Source organism: Neopsephotus bourkii, unplaced genomic scaffold (genome assembly GCF_033783945.1).
Source record: "Neopsephotus bourkii isolate Nb327-2 ecotype Australia unplaced genomic scaffold, CSIRO-AGI_Nbou_v1 NB_1052, whole genome shotgun sequence".
Taxonomy (NCBI): Eukaryota; Metazoa; Chordata; class Aves; order Psittaciformes; family Psittacidae; genus Neopsephotus; species Neopsephotus bourkii.
In genome coordinates, this window is record NW_026901541.1 from 237,577 (window position 1) to 264,920 (window position 27,344).

General features: G+C 41.7%; 1 protein-coding gene across 1 annotated transcript; it reads left to right on the plus strand.

The window, feature by feature from the left end:
• The first annotated feature begins 606 nt into the window (after positions 1–606).
• On the plus strand, positions 607–26,770 carry SLC15A1 (solute carrier family 15 member 1). The gene is made up of 23 exons (XM_061361121.1): positions 607–629; positions 3,903–3,925; positions 6,682–6,766; positions 6,855–6,996; positions 9,780–9,899; positions 10,080–10,179; positions 10,416–10,506; positions 12,437–12,520; positions 13,120–13,202; positions 14,316–14,402; positions 15,405–15,494; positions 16,755–16,799; positions 16,916–16,948; positions 17,076–17,164; positions 18,331–18,412; positions 19,857–19,982; positions 21,408–21,557; positions 21,985–22,034; positions 22,623–22,730; positions 22,858–22,954; positions 23,520–23,666; positions 24,500–24,607; positions 25,919–26,770. The coding sequence occupies exons 1-23, from the start codon at positions 626–628 to the stop codon at positions 26,105–26,107; spliced, it is 2,133 nt and encodes a 710-aa protein (XP_061217105.1). The 5' UTR covers positions 607–625; the 3' UTR covers positions 26,108–26,770.
• Positions 26,771–27,344: the final 574 nt, after the last annotated feature.

The following is a 27,344-nucleotide window of genomic DNA, read 5'->3' on the forward strand; positions in this document are numbered from 1 at the left end:
TTCTCAGGAGCGCTGGTTCATGTTATACACAGGTTGGTCATCATCAGAAAGCAAGTATCAGCTGGCCAGCTTGTGCTTTCTCTTCTGTTTGGCAGCAACAGTCGGGAAAATCTCTGTCTCCCTGGCTCGAAAGGAAGGAAACGAGGCAGAAAGCCCCCCTCTGTACACGATGTAGCCAGCTTACTCAGTAAGTTTTGCATCACGCTGTTGACATCCAAGGGATGACGCGTGGCGTTCGCACTGCCGACAGCATCGCCCCTGCGCTTTCTCACAGCCACAGAAACAAAGCCCCGGGCAGAAAGTTCACTCCCCTGTGTACAAGCCGGAGGGGGAGAGGGCGGCGGCAGGGCTGGGACGGGCTGTCACACACACAGACCTCCCCCCCACCGGTGCAGCACGGCTCGAACCCGGCGGGTCAAGGGCGGGTGAGCCCCGAGCAGCTCCCCAGGAGATCAAACTCCCCCACGGCCGCCTCCAGCCACCTGCGCTGCCTGCCCGACACCGCCCCGGAGCAGCGGGGACGGGCGGGGCCCCCGGGCCGCCCTTAAAGCCTCTGCTGTCGGCAGTATTGTCCTTCTTTCCTTCCTTTCTGCTCCGGCTGCTCCGCCGGGACCGCGCCGCTGACATGGGTAGGGCTGGGGGGCGGGATGGGGCGGTGGTGGTGGTGGTGGGGAAACACGGGGATGTCGCCTCCCGGCTGGGCACCGACGGTTCCTTCAGCTGCCTTCTCTGACCCGGGTGGCTATGGGCAGCCCACGAGGAGCTTGTAGCATGAACAAGGGCTGCATTTGTATCATGGTGTGATGTCTGAGGGAATCTTCAGGTGCTTTGTGTCTCTCTGGGTCGTCCCCATCTATTGCTTCTTCATAGAATCATAGAACAGTTAGTGTCGGAAAGGACCTTAAGATCATCAAGTTACAAACCCCCTGCCATGGGCAGGGACACCTCACACTAAACCATGTCTGCTTTTTTCCTCTGGCAAGGCTGTAGTCAAGCTGGTATGAACCTGCCTTGAAGCCATAGTGAAAGCCAAGTAACTCTGCCTTAGCCTCTGCAAGCTCTCTGAGCTGAATGCTTAGCTGGTAAGCTTTGTCTTCAACTTTTAAGGCATGTGGAGTTTAAAACTCCTAGCTCAAGTTAAATGTGCTGTTAAATAACTGCTTTTTCACAAGTTGTTACCTAGGCTTGGTAAACCAGTGGTTTTGAAACACAGCTGGAAGATTCAGACAAGGGCAGAGCCCATTTAACTACTTAATCCTGAACACTTGTTGCTGTCTAACCCAGAACATAGAGCAGTAAAGGCAAAAATTATGCTTTTCTGTGTTGTAGTTCTGCATTACCCTTCACCAGACCCTTGGTCTTGCAGTGCCTGAGTGTGTTGGTGTACCTCTCGTAGCAAGCAGTTTCTCAGCTTGGGAAACTTTCTCTTGTTTAGGGGAGGAACCTGAGATGCCCAAAACATGAGCATTTTATCTTCGGCAAACAAATCTGTGCTCTGGGGATAGGCAGCTGGAGTGACGACCAGGCAGAGCTCAGCAGTGCCTCTGCCAGGTGGGACTCTGGGGTCTTACTGGAGCTGGGGAAATGGTGGCTCTGGGAAGAGGGAGAAACCTGTGTCATGTAATATCAGGTTTGCTGTGTTATAGGTTTGCTTTGATGGCTTTTGTGTCAGTGTCCTTCTGGAAGATCAAGGTGTGAAGCAGAGACTCTCGGAGTTACTTGTTCTGATGGGAGCAGCATTCCTGAATAGATGCTGTAAGGCTGCTCCAAGGAGCAGAGGAAACGGGCTTGGCTCTGCCATGCATCAGGTAGCAGGAGAGCAGGCTTGCTCTGGAGCCAGGAGCATCCCAGATGACAGTATGGGTGTGTACAGATCTAGCCTGGCCATAGACATGAGGTATTCCAGCCATCAATTTGCTATTATGGGATTGCATTGCCTTGCTCCATATGGCTGTCCTGGGATGTGGACCATGAGTCTCAGGAGCTGCAGCATCCCCCAGTGTCTCTGTGACTGCAGGGAATCAAGGTACTAGGAGCTGCTGGGGAAGGGCTCAGAGCCATAAGCCTTCCCCCATGTTGCCTGCAAGTGTGGTTAGGAGAGAGTGACCCACTGATAAATAACTACTGAGATTCAGTGCTCAAGCCAAGAATTGAGTGGCTTCTGTCTTTATATTGCTTTAAAAATATGTAACATCTTAAGGGACTACAAAGTGTGTGTTTGGAGCTTTGGTTTGAAAAATGCAAAGCTCTTCAGTGTTCTGTGGAATAATGTAACATTTCTGCTGATCATTATGCTTCTAACCTTGAAAGCTGCCTGACGGTGGAATTCCTCAGTCACTTCTGGTGCCTATGTTGACATGTTGGCTTTAATATCATTGGGAGTTTCCCGACTGTTGTTGTAAAAGGAGAACAGAGGAGTAAAGTCGAAATGGTTGAGAAATAAGAGTGTCTGTCTCTGGAGTCAGTCAATAATGTCTGAAAAAAATAGTGCCCCTTCTGGTAGGGTTTCTTGCAGAGGTGATGTTTTTCCTCTCTGGAAATGAAAACCCCAACCAAATACAAGTTCTTTGGTGCCTTTTTCTTAAGGCTTAGCTAACAGACAGGGCTGAGCTACTCTGCACACAGCTGGTGTTCTCTGCACACATGATGGAACACTGGCAGTAAGATGTATATATGCTTGGGAAGGCCACCAAGTGGAAATAATATAAAGGTAGTCTGTTAATGCTTTGGTATCTTTCAGAATATCTGCTCATATGAATTATGTAAGGAACATTACTGGTAACTTTAATGACTTGGATATCTGCATGTGCCCTGAACATCTGCATGTGCCCTGCAGTCACATGCACATCACTTGCTTGTTTTCTAGGAAAATACCTTCTTGAATGATCTGTATAATACTACTGTCCCTGATTTAAAGGTAGCTGTCCATGGCTGTGAAGGGAAGAATCAGATTAACTTAATAATAATTGAAAGTGCCTTTATTTAGTATTTTGTCAAACACTGGTGTTGGTGTCAGCTGTTTTCATCGGTTGTGAACTATGGACTAAATAGTGATCTTGGGAAACATATTTTTCTTGGAGATCTGTTATGGGCATGTTTCATCTGCAGAGAGGGATTTCAAAGTTCATGTCTTGTACTTGGTCTTATCTTAATGATAATGGCCTTGCTCATGTGGCTTTATAGGAAATGCTGACATCTACAATGTGGGCACGTGGCCTTTATATGAAATAATGCAAGCTCAGCCTTCGTGCCTGTCTCCTGAGTGAGCTCTGCGGGACACTGCTCAGAGAGCTGCTGGGGTAGCAAACCTGCCATGAGCAGCTGGAAGTGACTTCAGGATCTCCGTGGGACCCCTCTATGCTTTCAAGGCTTCCTAGGTTAATCTCCAGGTTATGGGAATGCCTGCTAACATGGATTACTCTGTTGGGTCATGTATTCAACCCTGCTTGAGACTGAGCTGTGGGAAGTTTGCCCTTTTTCAGGACTTGACATCCACCCCTGGCAGGGCATCTTGCGTCTTCTGTACTCGTGACTTGCCTTCAAGGTAACATCCCTGAGTGTAAATTGAAATAGGATTCATCTTCTCTGCATGGTAGGGTAGTCTACCACCACCTGGAATGGTGTGTGGTGAGCTTGGGCTTGTCAGTCCTGTTTGGGTGTATGTGAATCTGCCCAAGCTCTAAGAACCAGAAGGCCGTCAAGTGAAGTTTTTCCTAATAACCTTGTACAGTGAAAAGTCCCCTTTAACAAACTGAAAATGTGCTCATCCTGAACAGTACTGAGTTTGTTTTAGGACTTATTTTGATCTGAACTTTTCCCATGTCTTCCACTAGTTTTAAAAGAATGTTACTTAGTATTTTCTGTTAACTTGTGTTTGATTATTATTTTTTTTCCTTCCACAGCTGCTAAGAGCAAGGGCAAGTCGGTAAGTATTTCCTCTTATAAAAAGCTGCCATATTGTTTGGGCAACTTCAGCAGAGCACAAAATTTCGTTCATCCTATAAATGTTAAAGGTAACACCCACCATACCCACCATGAACACATAACCACCTGTACACATTAAAATAACAATGAATTATTGGCCAACGTGCACAAAGCAGCCTGGTTGTTTTTTGAATCCCAGCTAAGCATTAGTGTGTGCTCACCACCCTGGTAAAATGCCTGAAGAGCCTTTGCTGACTGAGCTGATTGGCTGTGAGGAGAAGGGTCCCTGGAGCCCATCCTTCATGTGGTTGAGCTGTCATCACTCGCTGACTCTCCCTTAGGACACTCAGATTGCAGTGTTAGCTCTTCCTCTTGAATCTTTGTACTGTTAATGATACCTCCCTCAGGAGCCCTATCTCTGCTTTTGCTTTTCTTATCTCCCAAGGTTTTACTCTGCAAACTTTCCCCACAGCTTAGTAGCTTCCTCAGCAGCCGAAGTCTAAGCTGTGCAGCAGGGTGGTGGCATCCCCAGGGCAGGGGGAGGTGAGAGAGCATTATAAAACGTGACCTTCAGGTTACCTCTTCAGTGGTGCATCCAGTGCTTCCTGGCCAATGAGGATCACAACAGAAAACGTTTTGATAAAATCGTGTATGTGCATATTTATAATGCAATAGAGGTTTAATAAGACAGCATATAATGCAGAACAAGAACAGTGTAGGTCATATAGTATCAGGACATAACTGCATGTTAACTTCTTGCTTGTAGCATCTTGGCAAAGCAGAAGGTGGTCTGTTCTTGGGGAAAGTCCTGTAGCTTTCTCCTGCATGTCCCCCTGTTCATGCTCAGCCCCAGTTGTGACTTGGGAGATGTTCACTGATTCAGGGCAGCCAGTAAAAAACCCACCAGTGGCTGCTTGGCATCTGAATGCAAGCAGTCTCTGCCAGACACATAAGTTCTAGCAGCTTAAAAACATAAACCCAACCTCAGTGGAAGCTTGTTACCTCCCAGATCAGCATGTAACACCCACTTAAAAAACCATTTGTGAAAATGGTGTAACACTGGGGAGGTTTGGGAGACCCCAAGGTCAGAAAGAGTTTAGTTAGGTTTTTGTGAACTTATGGTGGGGATGGGTCCCACCAACCTCTGCACCAGGGCTACCCTGTCACTTTATTTCTGTAGGCAGCCCAGATGTGAGAGAAGCTTTGTTCTGCTTCAGATGAGGACATTCTTTCTTCCCTAGTTGAGTTACACCCTATGACACTGGCAGAAACCAGTTGTGCAGTTTAGGTTACTGTGCTAGAGCCTAACCTGACATTAGGTGAAATCATACACCCAAAAGGTTTTCCAGCGGGTGCTGAGCCCAACTTTCATGATGTGGTTCTCCATCCATCTCCTTGGGAACCTGAACGTTTGCATGGCTTTGGGGGATGGTGCACAGACAGGGATGGGTAACAGTCCCCTGTATGATCTCTGTCCAACAAAATCTGTGTCCAAGTGGGGGTAGTCACCTACAGCTCCTGCTCTCTTCAGCTGAGGGAAGTAGGCACCTTCTAGTGAATTTTATCTAATGATGGGATACATGTGGATGGTCTCTCTGAAGAGACACCTCTTTCTGCTCAGAGGATGTAATAAATCCAGAGTGTCAAATTTCTGTTTAGTCCTTTAAGTTTGGTTGCTTTAAAACTAAATGATTCCCACCTGGCACTCACCTCAGCTGAAGGCAGGTTCACGTGGAATGAAAATTGGTTTAACTCCTGAACCCTCACAACATAAAGACAAACAATGCCTTTATTTTTTTTCTTGTCTGTTCTTAAGTTTCATAACTGTTTTATTTCTGGCATGTTCTGAGGCTTGTTAAAAATATCGTTTCTGTAACTTTCAGAATTAAACCCATAAAAAAGGTAAAAAGAGAGGATTATGTTCAATCTGCATTCCTAGTAGTTTTAATAGAAATGATATCATGTGTACATCCACTAAGAAAAGTAGAGAATCAGAAGTTAAAATTAAATTTCCAGTTATGCTCATGCCAGATCTGTACTTGATGTATGCTTTTACCCTTTGTCTCAATGGCAAAAGCCATGTCACAGGCTGCTTGGTGGTGACCATGGAGATGCCTATTGCAGCAGCTGGAGACTCAGTAAATAGAGCAGTCACTACCATGCCGTTTTGGATTAGCAGTAAAGTCAGTTCTATCAGCAAGTCTGAAGAAATGAAGGATTCTTCATCAAGCAGAGTATTTGTAAGAATAGGGAGCTTTCCAGAGAAAGCTGTTGGATAAAATGTTTAAATGCTTATTTGTCTCAACTGGAGGGATTTGATAATTTTCCAGGATTCTAAATGTGGTGTGCTATGGGGGTTTACATGGTGGGGGTTGTTTTTCTTGGGTTTGGGTTTTTATTTTCTAAAAACAGAGGAGTTCGGGTATTTTTAGGTACCAGTGAAGATTGTTCTAAGGATTAGGTGCTGAAGACTGCAAATGTGCACAATGAAATGCTTGAAGAGCAAATATGGCATTACTAAAGATCTCTTGCACTAGGCAGATGGGATATCTATGGAGGTTTGGGAGCCATGAGGGGAAAGCCAGAATTGTCTCTTGGCTCATGTAAATGAGTGTCATTCCACAGAAGTCCATGCACCCTCTTAACCCCTGAGTACTTACCCACTCCCACTGAGTCTGTATTGAGCTGTGAGCTGCAGTGAGAGATGCTAGCCTGTGTTGCACAGCTCTGAGTTTATGCTCTGTCTCTTGCTTCCAGCCAAGCTGCTTTGGCTACCCCTTGAGCATCTTCTTCATTGTTATCAATGAGTTCTGCGAGCGGTTCTCCTACTATGGCATGCGAGGTATGTCCCATGTCCTGTATCTGCTGACCATTACTTACTTAGCCCTGACTTTGGTTTGTAACCTGTTGTTTTGGTGTTCTTCCTGCAGCGGTGCTTGTTCTGTATTTCAAGTATTTCCTGCATTGGGATGACAACTTGTCTACAGCCATCTACCACACTTTCGTTGCTCTGTGCTACTTGATGCCGATCCTTGGAGCACTTATTGCAGACTCTTGGCTGGGAAAGTTTAAGTGAGTGCTTCCTCAGAAAACATCATGAAAACATACCTGAGATCAGTGTTACCTAAGCGCTTAAATAATCTAAAGCAGCAGCTCAGAACAGCTTCACAGCTGGTGTTGGCTCCTCCAGGATTGCTTCTGGGTTTTCTTTTCTTTCTTCAAAGGTTAAGGTTTTAATTGATTCAGGTCAGACCTGAAACTGTTCTATGAATTAACAACTGTTACAGTTCTGCTAATCACTTAAGGGCAGTAGCTTGCTCTCAGTTTTTCCTCTCATGTGGACAAAATTTAAGCTAAATTGAGGAAAGCATTCACTAAGTTGTGAAAATAGATACTGGTGATTGTAATTCCATTGGACTGCCCCTTTACTTGTTCCAGGTGGCTGATGAAGTAGTGAAATGCTGTGTTATCTGGTATTAAATGGGACTTTGAGTATGTTCTAAAATATTCTTTTATTTCAGTATTAACTTGACAGCTTAGTGGGAGGCTTTGCTGAGTTGCAGTTCCTTCTTTAAATGATGTATTCTGGGGTTTCATGTGTGCTGTTTGCTCAGGAAAGCAATTCTGAAGGTAGTGCTTTGAAACTTATACAGATTATTTCCAGCAGCCTGATCTTGCTCTACTTTACACTGTCATGATTCTAATAGTGTTTACTTTGCTAAAAAAGGCCCCATTAAGATTTTATGGAGCAATATGAGCCAGGCATGTTGGCTGACTTGTCAAAGGTCTCCCAGAGACTAGAGATGAAGCTGGCCGTGCAGTCAGTTTGCTGAAGGCTGCACCATATTCTGCTGTGTTGACACCCTCTGGGAGCCCAGGGCTGCGACCACTGTCAAGGGGTGCTTTCTGTAGCTGGTCTGATCAGGATGAACTCATTGCAAGTAGCTGGGTATCTTGCAGATTGCAGCCGAAATATATTGTGTGCTCAGTACTTGAGATGGTGTGGTTTATTTCTTTGATCTATTTTGGCTTTTAGCTGTTTTAGCAAGATGAAGCTTTGCAGACTTTGCATCCCTTCTCCTTCGGTACTTATGTATACCAGTGCTACAGCTGCAAGCCCCTCCCAACCAGACCCTTAACAGGAGGTCGGTAGGATGGCTCAGGACTTAAAACTAGAACTCTAAGCTTGATAAGAAAGAAACCATGCTTTTGGAAAAACATGGCTTTAATGTACAAATGCCCTAAAATACAGAAAGGTGCCATGAGGAAGGCTGAAGTGTTAATTTGTTCAAAAAACCAAAAAGTCTATAATGACCAGGGAAAAGGGAGGCTACCAAAGAACTCTTAAACACTCTTATAGGAGAGTCTCAAACCTTCCACAGTCCACGCACTTTATGCAATGTCTGCCAAGGAGCATGCTGGGACCTGATAACATATTGTTAAATGTGAAGTTCTTGGGGAAAATAGTGCAGAAATCACAATTATTGTACTTGGCTACCATCTTTGCAGTGCCAGTTGTGTAAGTGTTGTCTTCACAGCATGGCCATGAGCCTTGCGAATAACTCAGGATTCTCTCCTGGTCAGCTCAGGTTTAACTTCAATTGGAAACTTTCCCCAAACTTGTTAAGCAATCAAAGTAATTATATGGAAGTAGTATTAAAAACAAAACAAACCTTCAAATTTATTTACTAAATTCCAATAAATAGCAGATTCACTGTTGTACCACTTTAGCAAGTTAAAAACCTCTACAAAAGGAAGAGCATTTGAAGTCAGAGAAACCTTGTTCTAAAATGAGAAGAATTGGTCTTCTTACTTTTGTGTGATACTCATGGTGTGGGTGATGCTTTCTCTGTCCCTCTAGTATCAGGGTGCTCCAAGCTTGCTGTGAGGGTCTCTTAACTTTGTCAAATAGATTTGGATTGTTCTTGGTTCTTGAGCCTTGCCCTTCATTGTCATGGGCTGCACTGGGTTTGGGATGGCAAACTAGAGTTTTAAATCATTTTTTATCACTGCATCCTTTTTATCCTGTTTATTCTCCAAACTGGAGACCTGGGTCTGTGGCTTTCAAGCAGAGCTCCAAACAAGGAAGTGGATGAACATGGATTGAACTATAGTCATGTACTTAAGCTCCAACAAAGTTAAAACTGAACATGCTCTTACATACAAGAAAGAGGAATAGACCCTTAAAGGCATCGTGGTACGGGCTGGTGTTCTGTAATATTTTCCTAGGCTCCTCCTAGCAGAGGAAAATCAGGCTGAAACCCTGCATCCTGCATGCTTCACTGCTGCTCTCCAATTTGAGTTTCAAGATGTTGGTACACTTACAACTGAGAGAGTGGGGTAATAGAGTTGTTTTTCACAGCAGTATTTTGGGGGAGTTTCCATGTTTAAAGTAGATTTAAATTTTCATTTTTTATTCCTTGCAGCTAAAATATATTAAAATAATGTTTATACAGTCCTAAAATCATTGCAAATCATAATCCAATGTCAAAGAATAGTTCACTTGAACTTCACCATATATAAAATATGATAATGGCATTCTCAAGTTTGTTATTCAGAGGCAAACAGTGAAGATACTTAAATAGCTCCTGTGACCTGGTGATATCTAAAGAATCAGCTTGCCTTGTTTAATTAAACAAAGCTAGCCAAAGTATTAATAATAAAAAATAGAAAATAATTATTGTGAGGTGTGTGTACATTTATAGAGTAACTTGTGATAAGTTGAGTCTGTAAGTTGACTTATCTGTTACTTACGCTTCTTTATTAAGCATCTTTGCAATGAGCAGAAGTCTGTATTATTTGTGTGTGTAATTGTATTAACATATCTAAAAATGTATCTTCTCTCTGTACAACAGGACCATAGTCTCCCTGTCCATTGTCTATACGATTGGGCAGGCAGTCATATCTGTGAGCTCCATAAATGACCTGACAGATCACAACCGGGATGGCTCTCCTGATAATGTATCGGTGCACATGTGAGTCATCTTGTACATGTTGGGTTGGGTTTTTTTTTCCCCCAGGTTGATGAAGGGTGGTGTAACATGTCTCAAATTTAATGTAATTGAATTTCGGCTGTTTTGAAATCACTCTCTTATGTGCATTTTAAATAAGAAAGCAAAATGACATGTTTTTTCCTTTTTAATTCATTGTCTCAGTGCTCTGTCCATGATTGGCTTGATCCTGATTGCACTTGGTACTGGTGGGATCAAGCCTTGTGTGTCAGCTTTTGGTGGAGATCAGTTTGAAGACGATCAGGTAACAATGTCTTTCAGATTTTCAGTCATACAAATGCTGATGTTTGACTATTGCAATATTCTAATAATGCACATATTTAGAGACGTGCATTACTGTAGTGTTTCCTGAGTAGCTGAAGAAGGAGCTAGACAGGTATTCATCTTGGGAGTATGCAAACACAGATGCTGGTGGTTCAGTCTAGGCTGGTCAGTGTGGTTCTGGCTCAGACTTTCTAAACATCTCTGTTTTTACTGTAGGAAAAACAAAGAACCAGATTCTTCTCTATCTTTTATTTATCCATTAATGCTGGAAGTCTCATATCTACTATAGTCACCCCAATTCTCAGAGGTAAGGCCATACATTTGTTTGCAAAGTAGTTAAGTGTCAGTAAAGGATGAGTGTCGGGTTGCAGTCTACTTAAGTTTAAATGAACAGTCTGTTCTCTGACTCTTTGTGGAGTCATCTGGCACATAGTCTTCAAGTTTACATGTATGTCATCCAGCTTCTCGCAGGTGAGGTACTGTCAAAGACAAGCCGGCCTGAGATCTGAATTGCCTTTAAGGTTGGAAGTACTGGATCTGAAGAGGCATGCTGAAGTCATCAAATTGTATGCCTAATGCATGTTTTAATTCCATGGAGGTACAAATGTGGCACCTCTTCTTCCAATGCCTTTAAAAACCATCACACAAAGAGCTGTACTGTTTGCTTGGAAGAGAATAGGGAAGAGAACCCTCTACTCTGGAAGCAGAGGTTATTCTCAAGTGCACCCATGCAAAGTACCGAAGCATCTACGTGCATAGGAACACACTTATCCATATGGCAAGATATATAATTTTTCATACCATTAAAGGAGAAAGTTATTTTCTCTTCTGCTTATAATGAATAGCATGTTCCTAAATACAAAGCAAACAATTCACTTCTCCATATACATATGGATTTTTGTGGCAAGCTGGCACAGATGGTGCTGTGTGGATGTGCTTGGCAGGAGTCTGAGGAAGGCTGTTTTTCTCAAAAGAAAGACTCTCATGTGGGTTCTGGAATAACCCTAAAGCACTGAGCTGAAATTCAGGCCTTTGGATTTCTTGACTGGAGCAGATTGCATAGAAGGATTTTAGATACTTGCTTAATGCAAATCCTATTCTTTCCCCAAAATGAAAGGAGATATGGCACAACATGCATTTTGCTTCCATGCTAATACAGTGTGCAAACTACCTTGGAAAAATGAACAAATGCAGCTGAGGAACATGATACTATTATGCCATGTAAAGGTTTAACAGAAAGGCCGATGCAACTAAATCAAGACACTAATTAGCTGTAAGCTCATTGTTTTATTTTTTTTTTCCCAAAGCCAACTCCAATTTCCCTGTTAGAAGCAGTATGGGGGAAAAGATGGTAATTTTGTTTGGTCTTTTACTTTTCCATGTTAGTAGCTATAACCACACTCTTGGCATTGTTTCAGGAGGTATGCATGAAGTTTATAAAGTCAAATCACTGACTACTGCTGAGGTGGGTGGAGGGTGGTGTTTGAGCATCTTTTCAACAAGCTACATTTATTATGAGAGTCACATATTTATTTATGAACTTGTCCCAGAATTTTTGTAATAGAGTTCCTTTCTCACCAAGAGCATGCCCTTGACCGTTCTAGTAGGATTCCTCACTTCTCAGTGTAAAACTAAATGTAAATTTCCTATGAGGAAAGGCTGGGAGAGCTGGGATTGCTCAGCCTAGAGAAGAGGAGGCTTGGGGGGATTTCACGATGTATACAAATACTGGAAGGGAGGGTACAAAGAGGGAACAGCCACATTCTGCTCAGAGGTGCCCAGTGACAGGTCAAGAGGCAATATGCACAACCTGAAACACAGGAGGTTCCCTCTGAACATCAGGAAACACTTTTTCATTGTGAGGGTGACCAAGCACTGGCACAGGTTTCCCAGAGAGGTTGAGCCTCCATCCTTGGTGATACTCCAAACCAGCCTGGACATGGTCATGGGCAACCAGTTCCAGGTGGCCCTGCTTGAGCAGGGGGTTTAAACCAGTTGACCTCCAGAGGTCCCTTCCAACCTCAGACAGTCTGTGATTATTTTTCTTGTGATACAAGATTCCCCTTTTCTGTAATGAAAGATAAACTGGATACTGATCATCCACTCTGTCAATATTGTCAGTAGAAACTCCTCTCCTCCTGCTTCTGAGTTAACCAGAAATGCAAAGAACAGAAACACTCTGTAAAATACTGGCAGTGCTGACTGGGATTGTTACTTAAAGTTACTTTGCATTTCAGCTCAAAGTTGTGGCATTCATAGCAAACAACGCTGTTACCCACTAGCTTTTGGAGTTCCTGCTGCCCTTATGGCTGTCTCCTTGGGTAAGTGGAACTGTTTCCATCTTGGTCCTTCAGTTATAGATATGATCTTGGAATAATGGTCCTGAGCAGGTGCCCACATAGGGTGGGCCTCCAGCTCCTGATGACCCCATCTTGCCCAACAGAGGTCTGGTGGTGGCTGTGGGGGTTGGACTGTGTCCTGCCCTGCACATGGGAGGGTGAGGCTGGGGAATGTGCTGGGTGTGGGAGCTAAGGACACCTTGGTGAGTCCTGCAGATCGGGGAGAGCCTCACATGTCCCTGTGTGACACAAGCTGCAGCGTCCTGGACTCCTGAGAGGGAGCCCATAAAGCTGTCCTAATCTGGTACAGCAAGGCCAGAGCCAAGATCCTAAATGGTCCTTGTTTTGACAACACCTCAAGTAAGCTAATGTCTCACTGAGGACTTACCCTGAGAGTTTCCAGGTTTAGATGTTTGTCTTTAAATAGAAGCAATCTCTGGTGTTTTACTGCATGATAACATGCCAGTAGGCAATTTCATTGCTCTTAAATCAGGGTGGGAATAAGCCTTAAACCTCTTGACTGTTATGGTTTGATGCTATTTCCAATTAATCCTGAGTTGGTTTTGGTTTGTGTATTGTAGCTGTGTTTGTAATTGGAAGTGGAATGTACAAGAAAGTTCAGCCTCAAGGAAATGTAATGATTCAAGTTTTCAAATGCATTGGAGTGAGTATTACTTTTATTACCCCACATCCCGGCAGCAGTTTTAGAAACTGTTCAGTAAAGTTGCCCAAAGCAGGAATCTGTCATACTGTGGAGAAAGATTTATTATTTTTTACTTTTTTTTTTTCAATCTTATGGAAGGCTTCTTATTGACCAATTTAGACTGCCCTTTTATTTATCTGTATCCTGATTTGTATGTCAATTTAAACACAAAGGAAACAATGTAAGATGTCAGTGATATGTAAAAGCTTATCCCAACTTCTGGGAATCTTTGCTTCCTCATCTGTGCACCTTTATACAGCCCTGTAGGAAGAGATAAACATGCCTTGACCTGACTCAACAGCAGAGCTACAAAGTTTATCTTATCAGCAAAATTGTATTGCCTATGAAAAGAAAGCTATTTACAAGGTGGGGGTATACTGATCCCCACTATATTAGGGAGGATGGCAGGGTTATGTGTCAGTGCAAGCCTACAAGGAAGGGAGCTAAATCTGCACGTCCCAAGTTTTGCAGTGCCTCAGCATTTCTCACTTATGGGCTTCTTCATTCTCTGTGCAGATCTGGCAGTTTGTTACTTAGCTTGTCTTGTAAGCACTGTCATACCTAAATCTCTATAGGTGACTTTGGCCACTGCTTAGAGTCCTACCCTTAGGCTCTGCTCAGCCTCTGTTATTCCATGCAGAAAGTCTTATAAGTTCTTCAGGACTATATTTGTGTACATCCAATGTAAAGGTATGAGGAGCCTGTATCTAAAAGATGCAGTTTCTCATCATGAAATATACTCTCGGAGCCGTTCAGCTCTGAAAACATGTGCATATGACCTCCTACTTATTGTTCTATAAGTAAGTCTGAGGTAGGCAGGTCTTCAAGTTCCTAACAGCAGCCTGTGTTGACAGATATTACTGAGCTGTTTGGTTCATCTAATCCCAGCTGCACACTCCACTGGATATGCAGTGCAAAGCCTTAAAGGCAATATTCTCTTCAATGCTTAGAGCAATTAACAGAACTAAGTCACCTTTAGCACCCTCTAAACACTGGAAGCAGGAGTGTCACCTTTCATGACAAAACACCTTATAAATACTTGTAACACCATTAAACAAAACTCTGTCTCTACAGTTTGCAATCAAAAACAGGTTCCAGCATCGCAGCAAGGAGTTCCCCAAGAGAGAGCACTGGCTAGACTGGGCAAGTGAGAAATATGATGTAAGTATTCCATGAGCGCTCTTGTGCTGTGACACCCTCTGACCCTCAGCTTCTCTGCTGTCTGCTCTGATCCCTTGCAAATAGCTTTGAGCTGCTTGATCATTTATAAACTAATAGTCTGGCCAAACCGTGGTGCTCCCCTGGGATGTAGGTGATTGCCCCAGCTCTTGTGGAATAAAGTAGAGCTGTGTGAGTTGACTATCCCTGTGATCATTGGCTGCTCAGGGAAATCCAAGGGACATGAGGAAGAGACTGTTTCCTTTGTTGAACAAATACAAGCACAAATTAATTTTTGAGTTGGTAAAATAGCAAGGATTATCCTTGCCAGCTTTGTTTCTCTCAGTAAACTGGCTTCAGGTGCAAATATGCTGGTTTAATGACTGCAGAAGGGAAAAATGGGCATGGTGTTGATTATCATGGTTAATGTGCAGGGCCATAACACTTGGGATCAAACTGTGGGAGTATGCTTATGAATTTCAGAATAAACAGATAAACACTGCATCCCCCTGGCCTCAGTATAAGCTCCTTACCATGACTCTCAAAGCCTTGTGTCCCACGGTCCCCAACCACATCCCTTGCCTTCTACCTACACTGCCCTGTTGCCAGTAGTAGTACAAACCTGGGCTTGTCCCTTTCTTTTCCTTTGCCTAGATACATTTTTTATATGTGAAGTGTGTTCCTCGGTCACCTGTTGCCTAAATGAAGTAACACAGCAGCAAGTGCTTAATCTCATGCTGCCGTCAGTGCACATGCCAAGAGGCACAGGCCTCTGACATCCATGTCACCTTTAACCAGCAGCCCTTCCACATCCACCGCAGACCTTGTGCTTTTTACAAGCAAGCAGAACTAACCACAAACATACAAAGTTTAGAACATGGATAAACATAACATGATGTGTATTTACCTCTTCACTTGTTGCTGTGCTGCTAATAGCAGTTTGCAGCTGTTGTCTCTTATGTTTTTCTTGACCAATTCCTCTTGTGTAATTCTCATTTGCTGCAGAAACGGCTGATTGCTCAGACTAAGATGGTGTTGAAGGTGCTTTTCCTTTACATCCCTCTCCCCATGTTCTGGGCACTTTTTGACCAGCAGGTAAAGGAGAGATTGTTTGGCTTGGCAATTAGAGCTGTACCATGTCATTCTGTGTACTCTGAGGTCACCAGACATAAAAGATATCTATGGGAGGGTGGAAAAGAATTATTGGCAAATTCTTTAACCTGGTTCTAATATGAAGGGTTAGTTGTTGAATCATGTTAGTACAGAATGTTCTGCAGACAGGCGAAGAAACTCAGTTTACCTGGATATGCCCAGGACTGATGCAGTGACTGAGGCTTCTCCAGATCTTCTGTCAGCCAGGACTCAGAAGATGAAACAGTAATTTAAAGCTTTCTTAGTTCTAATGTTCCTTCCACTATCAGCTGTGAGGTGAAATGTAGGGTCCTAGTGTAAATGCTCTGGAGATTCAGGGCTGAAATGACTTGGATGCCAGTTTGCTTAAAACCACTCACATTTATTATAAATACCTTCCACCTTCAAGCACAAGTACAAGCCTGTAATTCCCATTCACTTGGTGGACTATATGCTTAAGACTCATCAAAGTAGGCTTTCATATTTAAGTATTGAACTATGGATTTAGGAAGGTGTTCTCTGAGAGCTTTATCCAAGTCAGACTGTAAAGAAGTTTGATCCAGACTGCCTTGAATGTGCTGCTTTAGTCTAGTACCAGTGAGCTGTAGCTACCCATGTGATCTATTACAAAAAGGCAACCCTGCTATGAAATTCAGAGGTAAATACTCATTACATGAGTAATGACCTGTATCTCTCAGTGCTACATTGTGGGTGGTTAAATGCTCTTGCCACAGATGCAGTGATGAATGTTCTGTCTCCCCCTGGGCTCAAGCTGAAAGTCAGCCCTGCTTGACCTGGCTATAGGCAGGTTTTCTGGGCAGAAGGCTCAGGGCAGGTCTAGCCCTGGCTTGGCCACTTGCTGCTGGGCTGTGTGAGGGAAGGATGGACATGTCAGTAGCATGGGGTTCTCGGGCAGTAGTAGGCACAAAGGCAGTTGGATGATCTCTGTGCACAGCACACTGCAGAGCTTGGTACAGGATGTCCCTGCAGTATCTCCAGCTAATCACTCCGTTTCATGAAACCAGGAACTGAAGTGAAATAGGCCCCAAGGATCACTTTGTTCAAATGTTTACGCTGCAGAATAAGAATACTGCTGTAGCAAGCTAGCTTTATTTCTTTGTTGTATTGCATGTCTTCCCCAGCACTTTAATAATGAAATAATTCAAGAAGAACTTTTCAAGGTTGATTTACCTGTGGCATTTAACATTCTCTTCTTTTGCTAAGGGGTCAAGATGGACACTGCAAGCCACAACAATGGATGGGAACTTTGTAGGTTACTTTTATTACTTTTTTTTTCTTGACTTTTACTTTTCAGATCAATTTTATTTTTTGTCATAATATTAAAAACCTTTTTCCTTTTTCTTTTTCTTTTTTTTTTCCATCAGGGATCCATTCAGATTCAGCCAGACCAAATGCAGGTACAGTAATCTTCTGTCTGCCAATTCTAAGTACTTCACAAAGATCTATATTTTTAATTGCCCTAAATATAAAAGGAACTTTGAAAAGTACTTAATTTTTTCCTCTTCTCATGTTTATCTTCAACAGACTGTGAATCCAATACTGATTATAATAATGGTGCCAGTTGTAGATGCTGTGATTTATCCTTTAATCAAGAAATGCAAGATCAATTTTACGTAAGTTGATGTACTTGCCTGACTTCAACAGAGGTTCATGTTGGTGATTTCTTCAAAACTGCTCTTCCAGCCCTAATGTAACAAGAGCAAGTATTCAGCTAAGGTGCATATAAAGTGGTGTTAATATTTTGAAGAAATGAAAACTGAAAGATATAGAAGTTGTGCATACAGGCACTGGAGACTAGAGGGAGAGAATCTAACAGCAAAGTAACAATACCTTGCAGTTAAGGGATTTCCAGTTAAGGGCAGAATGTTTTGATTGCAAGAGAGACACTGTTTAGTTTTCCACTTCCCCCGTGCCTACCCCTTCTCTCTGCTGAAGTACAAGAAGTAGGAATGAAGCACATGTCCTTAGCATGTGTCATGTCTCGGGTAGTTTTAAGTCCAAAAGAAGACGTTTCATCTTCAGCCCCAGTGAGGGGTCTGGCTCACTGGGTACTTCTAGGTGCAACTTCAAGGGCATGGCACATTATATCTAATGTTGGTCATGAAGTTGCTAGCATTTGCAAGTTAGGGAGGCAGAGGAGAAAACAGTTCTTAAACCAGTTTCTGTAGGGCTAAGATGTAATGCTGTCTTTTCATCTAATTATGAAAAATTTGGGGGGAGGAGGGGTGTTGTGCTGGGAACACTGTCATTCATTTGTGGACACTCTACATCTGACAAATGATGCCGTGAATCAAGTATCTACCTTGAACTTACCTTACAGCTTACCTGAATGTGAGTAGAATTCACCTAATTTAACATTAAATTTCCCTGACTTCTTTTGTTCAATATTTTAAGCATATTAATATAGACACAAGTTGCTATTCTTTTTTTAAAAGACAACTTCTTGCATTTGTCATTTTTTTAAAGCTAACAAATGTACTGGATTGGGTTTTCTCTTCCTGCAGTTCAGAATTTTCCAGAAACTTAATACTTACGTTCAGTCGATGTTTAAGCCCAGTAGATGCAGTTAAGATGCTGTTGGAAAGATGTATTTCCTGGTAGTGTAACTAGGAATTGAGAGGTACCCAGCTTAGTAGAACACTTCCTATAACAAAATCAGCCCTTCAAATGGTGATAACGTGCTAGTTGTTGCCATTTGAGTTTCCCCTCTGTGGAAAAAAGACAACTGCTGAAGCATTGAGTTAATGTCTTAACTCATGTATGTGTTTTGTTATACTAGGCCCCTGAGGAAGATCACTGTTGGTATGTTCCTTGCATCTTTGGCTTTTGTTGCTGCTGCCCTTGTGCAAGTGCAAATAGATGTAAGTCCAGACATATGCAAGTATTTGCTACTAATATTTACTTAATACAAAAAGAAGTGTGTTTAAAGGAAAATGAGCCAAGACTCCATAATTCAGAATGAAGCATAAGAGCACAGAAGTAGCGGAAGGGGAAATATTAATGTATATTGCAATATGTGACTAGCGTAATAAAACTAACTGGCTATGAACATGATCCATCATCTGTCATTAACATAAATCATGCATTAAAGGCAACCTCAGGTCTGTAAACTGACACTAAAGTCTGAAAACCAGCTGAAAATCCCCCTACCAGGGGGCTGCTTTGTATCTCTGTTTCTTCTCATATTTAGACTGGTGATGAAGTATACTAGTCTGGAAAGTATCAGTATAGCACAGGCAAAGATGATACCTGCTGAAGGCAGGACTCATCACACCTAACTTTCCTTGCTGCAGAGAGCTGTCATGGCTGAATCAGATGAAGGTTTCCCCTGTAGCTGGGGTGCCTCTGGGAGGTAATCCATTGCATTCCAAGATCCAGGTAGCTAGCTAGAGGTGCCTGTCTGTTCTCATGCATTTTCAAGGCTAGATGCTCAACTCTTAAATAACTTCAGTTAGAATAAGGGATTTTCTCCATAATGCCTGGGTATAGCAGCAAAGCAAGCTTTATATTCAACTCTTCCTCTTGAAGTTGGAAGTAAAGGGTCTGGCCTTCAACTGATGTAGACACATCCAGGCTGTCTTCCTTACTACCCTGTTCAGAAGGCCAGAGCTGAGCACACACATGTACTGGTGTTGACCAGGAGCTTCATCAAAGCTGGTAACTCCCTAATGATGCACTAGAATCTCCTGTAGAAAGGTAAAGATGGACCTGTTAACTGCTGTGTGATGTACCTAAAGAGACTGGAGCAAACAAAAGTATGGGAAGGGAGGAAAAGTTGAGACACAGCTCTTGCAGCTTTTGATGCTCTGCAGGAGCAGAAAGTATTTACTTTTAGATCTGGTTGGAAGCGGAACGTCCAAAAGTCCAGTTTCTCTGGGCTATCACGCCAGACAGTGTCCATACATGCTTCTGTCCAGTTCAACAGCATGAGGGCTAGGGGAAAATGCATTGGAACACAATACAAAGAAATTCAGGAACCCAGGCAGTCATAGGATGTGGGAAAAGCCTACTCCTTGAACAGCAGAATAGCCTGGTAATGGCAGCAGGCTGCAGGACATAATAGGAACCAGATCTGGCCATGAAGGCATTAGTGTGGATGAGAGAGTTTTTTTCCTGAAGCAGCCATAAGGCAGCTTGAGACCAGTTACAAATCCCATTATTCAAGTTGCATCCCTCTGACAATCACAGATCATCAGGCAGATGTTTATCTTCATCAGGAGGTAATTAAGATCACAGCCATTATAGTACTTTTTTCTATGTGACTTTGGATAGGGCACTGATTTTTCTTTTTTTTCTGTCCTACAGAAAACTCTTCCAGTTTTCCCTGCAGCTGGGCAATCCCAAATCAAAGTAATAAACCTAGGTACAGATAATGTAAGAGTTCGGTTTGAACCTCAGCTTCAGAATGTGACTGTAACACCTATGGAGTCAGTAAGTAAGGGGACATGGTGAATAGCAAGTAAAAAAATCCTCAAAAGAACTAATGGAGTAAGTCAAAGTGGTTCTTAATTAATGGTTCAAAATGGATTATTTTCTAGGGGGTTTTTATCTATTCATTGTAAAGATTGTGAAGAAGGAATTGTAACTATAGAGCATTATTCTAAGTAGTACTTGGTAAGAGTTTCTTTTCCCAAGAAACTTACTAGTGATTTTGAAATAACTGAAAATTTCACCTTTGCTATAAAGGTGCCACTTCTTAAGAGCATGAACACCCCTTTCTTCAGTAAAGTCCATTAAGCTCTAATAAGTCGCTGTTCCTACTGTGAGTGACCACTTACTTGAATAGGGAGACTTTGTGTGGCTACATTATATGTAAGCTTCAGATTTTGCTGTCAAAGAACTTTCTAGGTTCTACTACAGCAAAATGTTCATAATCCTATTGTCAACAAAATGTGATGGAGCTGATGGACATTATTAAAAGTGGATGTTAGGAAGGGTATTCTCTGATAGCCTGTTTCCATATAAGAAAACCTATTACGTCCTCTTCCAAATTAGCATCGCTGTGAAGAAAAGGCACCCAAATTGTATACTGATGTGGAATCGATATAACTATAGTGCATCTCTGAAAAGGAAGGGTGTGAAATGCTCCACTCCCTACTATAGATATCGCTGGTTTAACTCCAGCCACCAACTAAGTACCATGCAGATGCTCGCTCACTGCCTCACCCCCCCACTATGGGATGAGGAGGTGAATTAGAAAAAAGGTAAAACCTGTGGATTGAGAGAACAACAGTTTAATAATTGAAATAAAATATTATAATAATAATTGAAATGGGAGATGACAAAGATATAAAAAGAACCCAAGAAGAAGAGATGCACAATACCATCGCTCACCACCTGCTGACTGTTTGAAGTATTTTATGCTGATGAAATGTATTTCAAATATTTAAAACATGTCTTGGTAATAGTCATTCCTATTATGTTCAAAACAGTAAAGATACAGCTTGCATTTGCATCTTAGGAGGTGTTGTTATTCGTAAAATGCTGCATCGTAACTTACACTATTGCTGCCTCTGTAGCTAAACAGAATTTTACTTGATGGTAAACTTGAATTATCTGGAGCAAAAAACACACAGGAAAATCTAACAGCTATTCCATAATGCTTGTGGGAAGCTCATATTACTTTGAAGCTTGTATAATGACAGAAATCAATAAAAGAAAATAATGATCAAATGAAATTAGTGCTTGATGCAGAAAACCTAACTAAAATGAAAGTTAGGAGATGCCCACAATCGCTGGTGCTTCAGAAGTAACACGTGTAAACTTCTGATGCCCTGAAGTCTGTAACTCTCCCTCAAAAGTGTAGACAAATATGCAGTTGTATGGAAATTCACCACAATTCATTTGTTTTTGCAGACTGACTACATGACATTTGAGACTTCTCAGTTGCAATCACTAAACATAACTTCTGGAAACAAAACTAAGTATGAAATTATCACGTTCCCAGGGGGAAATCGTCACACTCTTGGAATTAAAGCTACTGCAACAGAAATTATTGCTAAATGGGTAAGTCTGCTTAATTCTGAAGATACACATTAATGCCCTAACAGCTTTCTGTGTGGAATGAGTGAAGCTGAAAGGATAAGCTCTGGGGTAGCTTTTGCCTTTGTCTTTTCTCTCTCCCCTTCTCTGCTGTACCAGTGAGACTGGTGAGCTGTAGAGAGAAAGGCAAGATGTTTTTATATTTATTTTTTTTAAGTAGTTTTAAAATTACCAACTTAAATATTTACCTTGATGATTACCCTTCGTTCACAGAGACATTAATGTGTAGTCATGTAGTGTTCCCTAGTAGATACGTATCCTAGTAGGATCCTAAAAGAGGTCTGAAATCTTGCTCTGAAGCCCCTGTTAATTCTCACTGCTATGTAATAGTGCATATTTAAACTGTTCACTGATGCCAACAAAGCATCTTGATAATGGTCTCTTCCACCAGCTGTTTGACAATGTCACATCAAAACCAGAAGAAGGAAATAATCTCATCAGGTAGAGTTTGTTTTGCTCTTAAGTTTTGGCAATAGTGTGACTGTCTCTTCAGTCAACCTCTTGGGTGGACTCCTCTTGCTCAACATAAATTTCTGTACTGTAGGAACTCTCCACTTGCTGAACACTTTGCTCAACGTGTAGGGGGTATAGGACCTTTTGGGGCACAATTCATCTAAGCTATCTTGCACATCTACTCTGGGGATAATTTAGCTAAACTTTAAATTGTATATTTTGCTTCATTGTCTAGACATGTTTTTGTAGACAAGAAGCACCTCCTTCTTATTCTTGGGTCAGAAATATCCTACTGCTTCTCTGCTTTTTTTCTACATCTTCCATTTGCAGATATGTTTATTACTGATTGTAATAGAGGCTTTCTTTTGATGTTCTCCTAAGCAAGTAGTGAGCTGATGTGGGTCTAGCTTGCTTTTTGCATTAGCCACACTTTAATGCTTTTGAAAGAACTCTGAGAAAAATGAAAGGGGAAGACTTGATGCTTGTTGTGCTGCCACTATGTAATTAAGAGTAAAACCTTTGTTCTTTGACTTGTGCATATTTTGTTTAGTATTTCATCACTCTTGCATTTTAAAGGTTCATAAACAATTTGCCTGATGATATCAACATCACTATGGAAGACACTTCTTTCGGAACAGTGATGTCTCTTTCTGCCAGTAATTATTCCTCCTTTTCAGGAGGAAGGTAAGCATTTTCCTTTACAGTAGTCTAACCACTTGTGCTTGGGAAAAGGACATAAAACTATTTTCATTTTAATGGTACACACAATTGTATATACCTGTGGTCTGAAATGTGGTTTTTTCTTTTTCAGAAAAGATAAAATTAAAGCTACTAGAAATTCAAGCACTTGTTCAGTTACTTCGAAGGTATTTGGATTTGGCAGTGCCTATACTATTATCATTAATGAGGTGAGCTGCCAGTGCTGTTGGATGTACAATACAAAATTATGTTTTGTGTCATTATTTCCTTATTAAAAAAAACCTAAACCAAACTCCACATGTAGAATTATCCTTCTTGCCCTTAATTTTACATATGATAGAATTCTGCTATATTAAACAGAACACAAAATCATTGTTTACTATAATTATGGGTATGATAATGATATAGTGCAAGAATTCATGTTCCTGATTACTCACGTGAAATCTTTAGACACTAAGGTTTTGCATGAAGTCTTCTGCAAAATAGCTACTACTTTATAACCAGGTATGCAGTACTTTGTATATAGTATTTATTGCCTAGAACTTTGTGTATTTATGTTTCTAGAGATTGTAGAATTGTAGAATGGTAGGGGTTGGAACCGACATTAAAGATCATCTAGTCCCAGTCCCCTTGCCACAGGCAGGGACACCTTCCACTAGATGGTGAGTTGATACAGAATTGCTAGATGACCTAGAACTAGTTGATATAGAACTGCCTAGAGTGCCTTTAGTATACAGACTTCCACTGTTTGTAATGTGCTGTCTTAATTTCCAGTGCACTAGTGATAACCTTGGCATATTGTATTCTGAAGATATAGCACCCAATACAGTCCATATGGCTTGGCAGATCCCTCAGTATTTTATTCTTACATGTGCCGAAGTAGTCTTCTCTGTCACTGGGCTGGAGTTTTCATACTCACAGGTAGGTTTTGCTCATCAGAACTCTTACTTTCCTAAGAGTCAGTACAAAGAAAGATCATCTATGCTGTGTTGGTTTTGGGTGGTAGTTCTGTATTGCTGCTTTCTTTGAATGGTTATGTCCTTTAGAGCTTTTAGCAGGACTATGGGCTGGTGCAAGTTGGCCTTCTTCCACTAGCATTCAGCATTTTCCATAAAGATATACTGAATTACATCATTTGAAGACTTGACTACCAGTCCCCAAATATTCTTTTCACATGCTGACTTTCCATTGAAAAGAACTGGAACTGTGCTGCTGCTGTAAAACCAAACTGGAGGGTACTTGAATGAGTACTGACACATTATTGCCATACCAATTTCCTCCACACAGTCTTTAGCAGCAGTTGAATTATGCACTCTTAATTCCTTGTCTTCCAACACCAGTTTTAGCTGTGTGTATTTCTTCCCTTAATTCTGAGTCTTTAAACTGCTGTGATGGGAACACTGTAACATGTGGCTTGCTAGGCAGTGGTGTGTACCTTGTGTTGGAGATGTAAAATGTGCTTGTTAGTTACTCAGCGTGTACAAAGTAAAAAGTGCTTATAGCTAGTACCAGTAACCTCTGTCTCCTCAAACCCTTCTCCCGGTGTGTTTTAGTTCTCTAGCAGCTTTTAATAAAAAATAAAACAAAAAATAAAAACTCCCACAAAACCTGAGCCAACCAAACAAAAAAAAAAAAAACCAAGAAATTCTCCTCCCCCAGAGAACCAGTGTCTACTATAATGCAAAGAATGCAATAAACATTAGAAAGTACAAGATAGCAACATGTGACTAAACCCTTGGGTCTTACTTCTATAGGCTCCATCTAACATGAAGGCAGTGCTGCAGGCAGGATGGCTGCTGACGGTGGCTGTCGGTAACATAATTGTCCTTATTGTGGCTGGAGCATCCAAACTCAGTGAGCAGGTAAGCACACAAACAAGTGGCACGCTATTATGTTACATTATGAGAAAAGTTTAGTCCAGGTGAGAGTCATGGCTGGTGTAATCTTCAACCACAACTTTTGAAATGGGAATTATGGTGGATTTGCATTTATAATTGGAATACAGGAGGTTAGTGTTAGCTACAAGAGTGTAACAGTTGTAGAATGAGTGCTTGACTGAATAGTCTCATTACAGTGTATAAGTAACAGAGTTATAAACCTTTAACTTTGCTTATAAACCAGTGTAAAAGACTGCAACAACAGAGTGGTACCTTGTCTCCTATAGCCTCTTCTAAAGTTTCTATAGAATTTTTTTCCCCAGCACTTCCTCCAAATGTGTACACATACACAAACCTCTAAACAACTCTAACAGATACTTCAGCAAAGGTTTCTACCTCTTTTTCTTGCTTGCTACTCTTAGCTCTTGTTCTGTCAGGCACCTTTGCTTGCAAGTAGCAGTTTCTAGCATCTCTAAAATAAATTGTTTCTCAGTGAGGAAAGGCTGTGAACTTCTGGGCTAAAATTCTAGATTGAGATTAAAACCTACCAAAACTCTGTTCATAACTAATGAACCTTCACCTGCATACCTCAGCCTTGCCATAGCCCATTTCTGGCTTTGTTGGTTTCAAACCTCTTTGGGGTGTGAAAGCTGGGGCTTACCAAGGGAAGAGCACTTGGACAAGACTTTCTCAGACTGCCAGTGTCACTCCCTAGTGAACAAAAAGGGGTATCTGAAAGAGGGAAGAGCCTGTTGTTGAAGTAAATGGGTCTGGCAGCCTTGGTTTCACCTAAAAACCAGGAAGAACATGAAAAAGCTGTTGAGGCTTTTCAGGTGGAGGTAGCATTTTGAAACCAGAGTTCCTGGTCTTCATCTCCACTCAGATGTGTGGTCAGGTGCAAGTTTTTACTGCTGACCTAAGTGGAACCAGGGTCACTGCCAGCCTGCTTTAAAATGAGATTATTCAACTAAAAGGAGGGGCTGAGTTTTCAGTCTTTTGGTCCATTCCCATGAATACCCCCTCCAGGAAGAGGCTATTGTAGAACTTCTTGGCATTCACAGAACTTCTGCCTCTTCAGTGAAGACAGAACTGCTGAAAAGGCTTCAGTTCTGAGTTGCTTTAGTACGTATTATATACATTTAATACTTAGCACTTCAAGCCATATGATACTTGTTATGTACGCTCAGTTTCACAGTGAATTAATTTCATTTGTAGCAGACAGTAAAATAGTGCAATTCTTTTGCGGAACTAACATTGGATAAATTATGTATTTTCTGTTGGTTTTATTTTTTGCAGTGGGCAGAGTATGTGCTGTTTGCTGCCTTGCTGTTGGCAGTTTGCGTCATTTTTGCTGTCATGGCTTATTTTTATACCTATACTGATCCAAATGAGGTTGAAGCCCAACTTGATGAGGAAGAAAAGGAACAAGTCAAAAAGGATCAACATATCTATGAAAACCAAGCTGAAGTTGTGTCTCGGATGTAAAAAGTGTATTGAAGGGTGTTTCAATTGTGGTGTCCCATTAACCATCACTGCCGTCAGGGGAATCAGGGTATCAGTAACACCTCTGGATAATGTCTCATGGGAGAGGTTAAGAAAAACTTTTAACTGAAGATGCAGCCTGCCTTAGGAAGCAAGAGAAAAAGATTATTCTCTCTTCTACTGAATACGGTATCCTGAAGAAACTCAAGCAGAATTTGCACTCAGTGTACCTCAAGCTTAAATATCACAGCACTGAAATACTGAAATTGCACTTGGCACTATTGGACGCTGTGAAAAGATGTATTTTTATACTGCATTTCAATTTTATATCACAAAAGAAACAAATATTAACATGAAATAGTAATTGAAGCTAAGCTGTTTGTATGATCCCTCTAGCCTCACTGTTACTTGAAAGAAGCAGGTCACATGTGCCTTAAATTCTTTTATACTTCTCTATGGTAATGGGAGCAAAGCTTTGGCATTGCTCAGATTAAAATGCTGTCTGTCTGCTCCACATGGCAGAAACTTGGATGTGCACTGTAATGTAATGTTTTATGTGCCTGTTAACTACCCATTTTAAATAATATTAATAAGGTGTCTACTCAGGTAAACAGACAAGGGCAAATGATGTTGGGAATAAGCAACAGCAATAAAACTTGTAACAACGATGGAAATGACGTATGAGTACGACTTACAATTGCATGTTAACAGAACTTGATACCACCTCTCATCTGTGCTCCATCACTTGAAGCTAATGGACCAGTATCAGTCTTCTCTATCTTAATATGCCTGTAACACTTATCAAATTTATAACAGGGAAGACTAAATTTTTCTGCTTAACAGGGTTCTGTAGCCCTGTGGACAATGTTACGGAATGCTAGTGGTCTTTGTATAGTTTTGGAAGCTGTGTTTGGATCCTGTTCTGGTTGCTGGCACTTAAACTTCTACGCATACAGCAAATAGAGTCACTCATCCATGAAAACAGTGTGAAATGGAGTTTAGTAAGGCAAGTCCAAGGTGCTCTTCACCTGCATCCCAGTTAGTCCTGTACCCTGTAGGCAGTAACCACTTTTGGTCTCTAAAGTCACCCAGGTAGAGCCTTTCCCATGCCTGTGTCTCTCCAGCCCATGGGGCTGAGGGTATCCTGCGACAGCCAACTGCTTCAGCAGGAGCTGGGTACCTGTCATCCTCTCAGGAGCTAAGGGGGTTTTGCACCAGCTTTAGTTGTGGTAGACTTAGA

Bases quoted from the DNA above. Each gene is read 5' to 3' on its own strand.
- SLC15A1 (XM_061361121.1), top strand. The intron at 12,521-13,119 runs GTAAGTGGAACT...TGTGTATTGTAG, and splicing joins CCTTATGGCTGTCTCCTTGG to CTGTGTTTGTAATTGGAAGT. The intron at 24,608-25,918 runs GTAAGCACACAA...TATTTTTTGCAG, and splicing joins CATCCAAACTCAGTGAGCAG to TGGGCAGAGTATGTGCTGTT.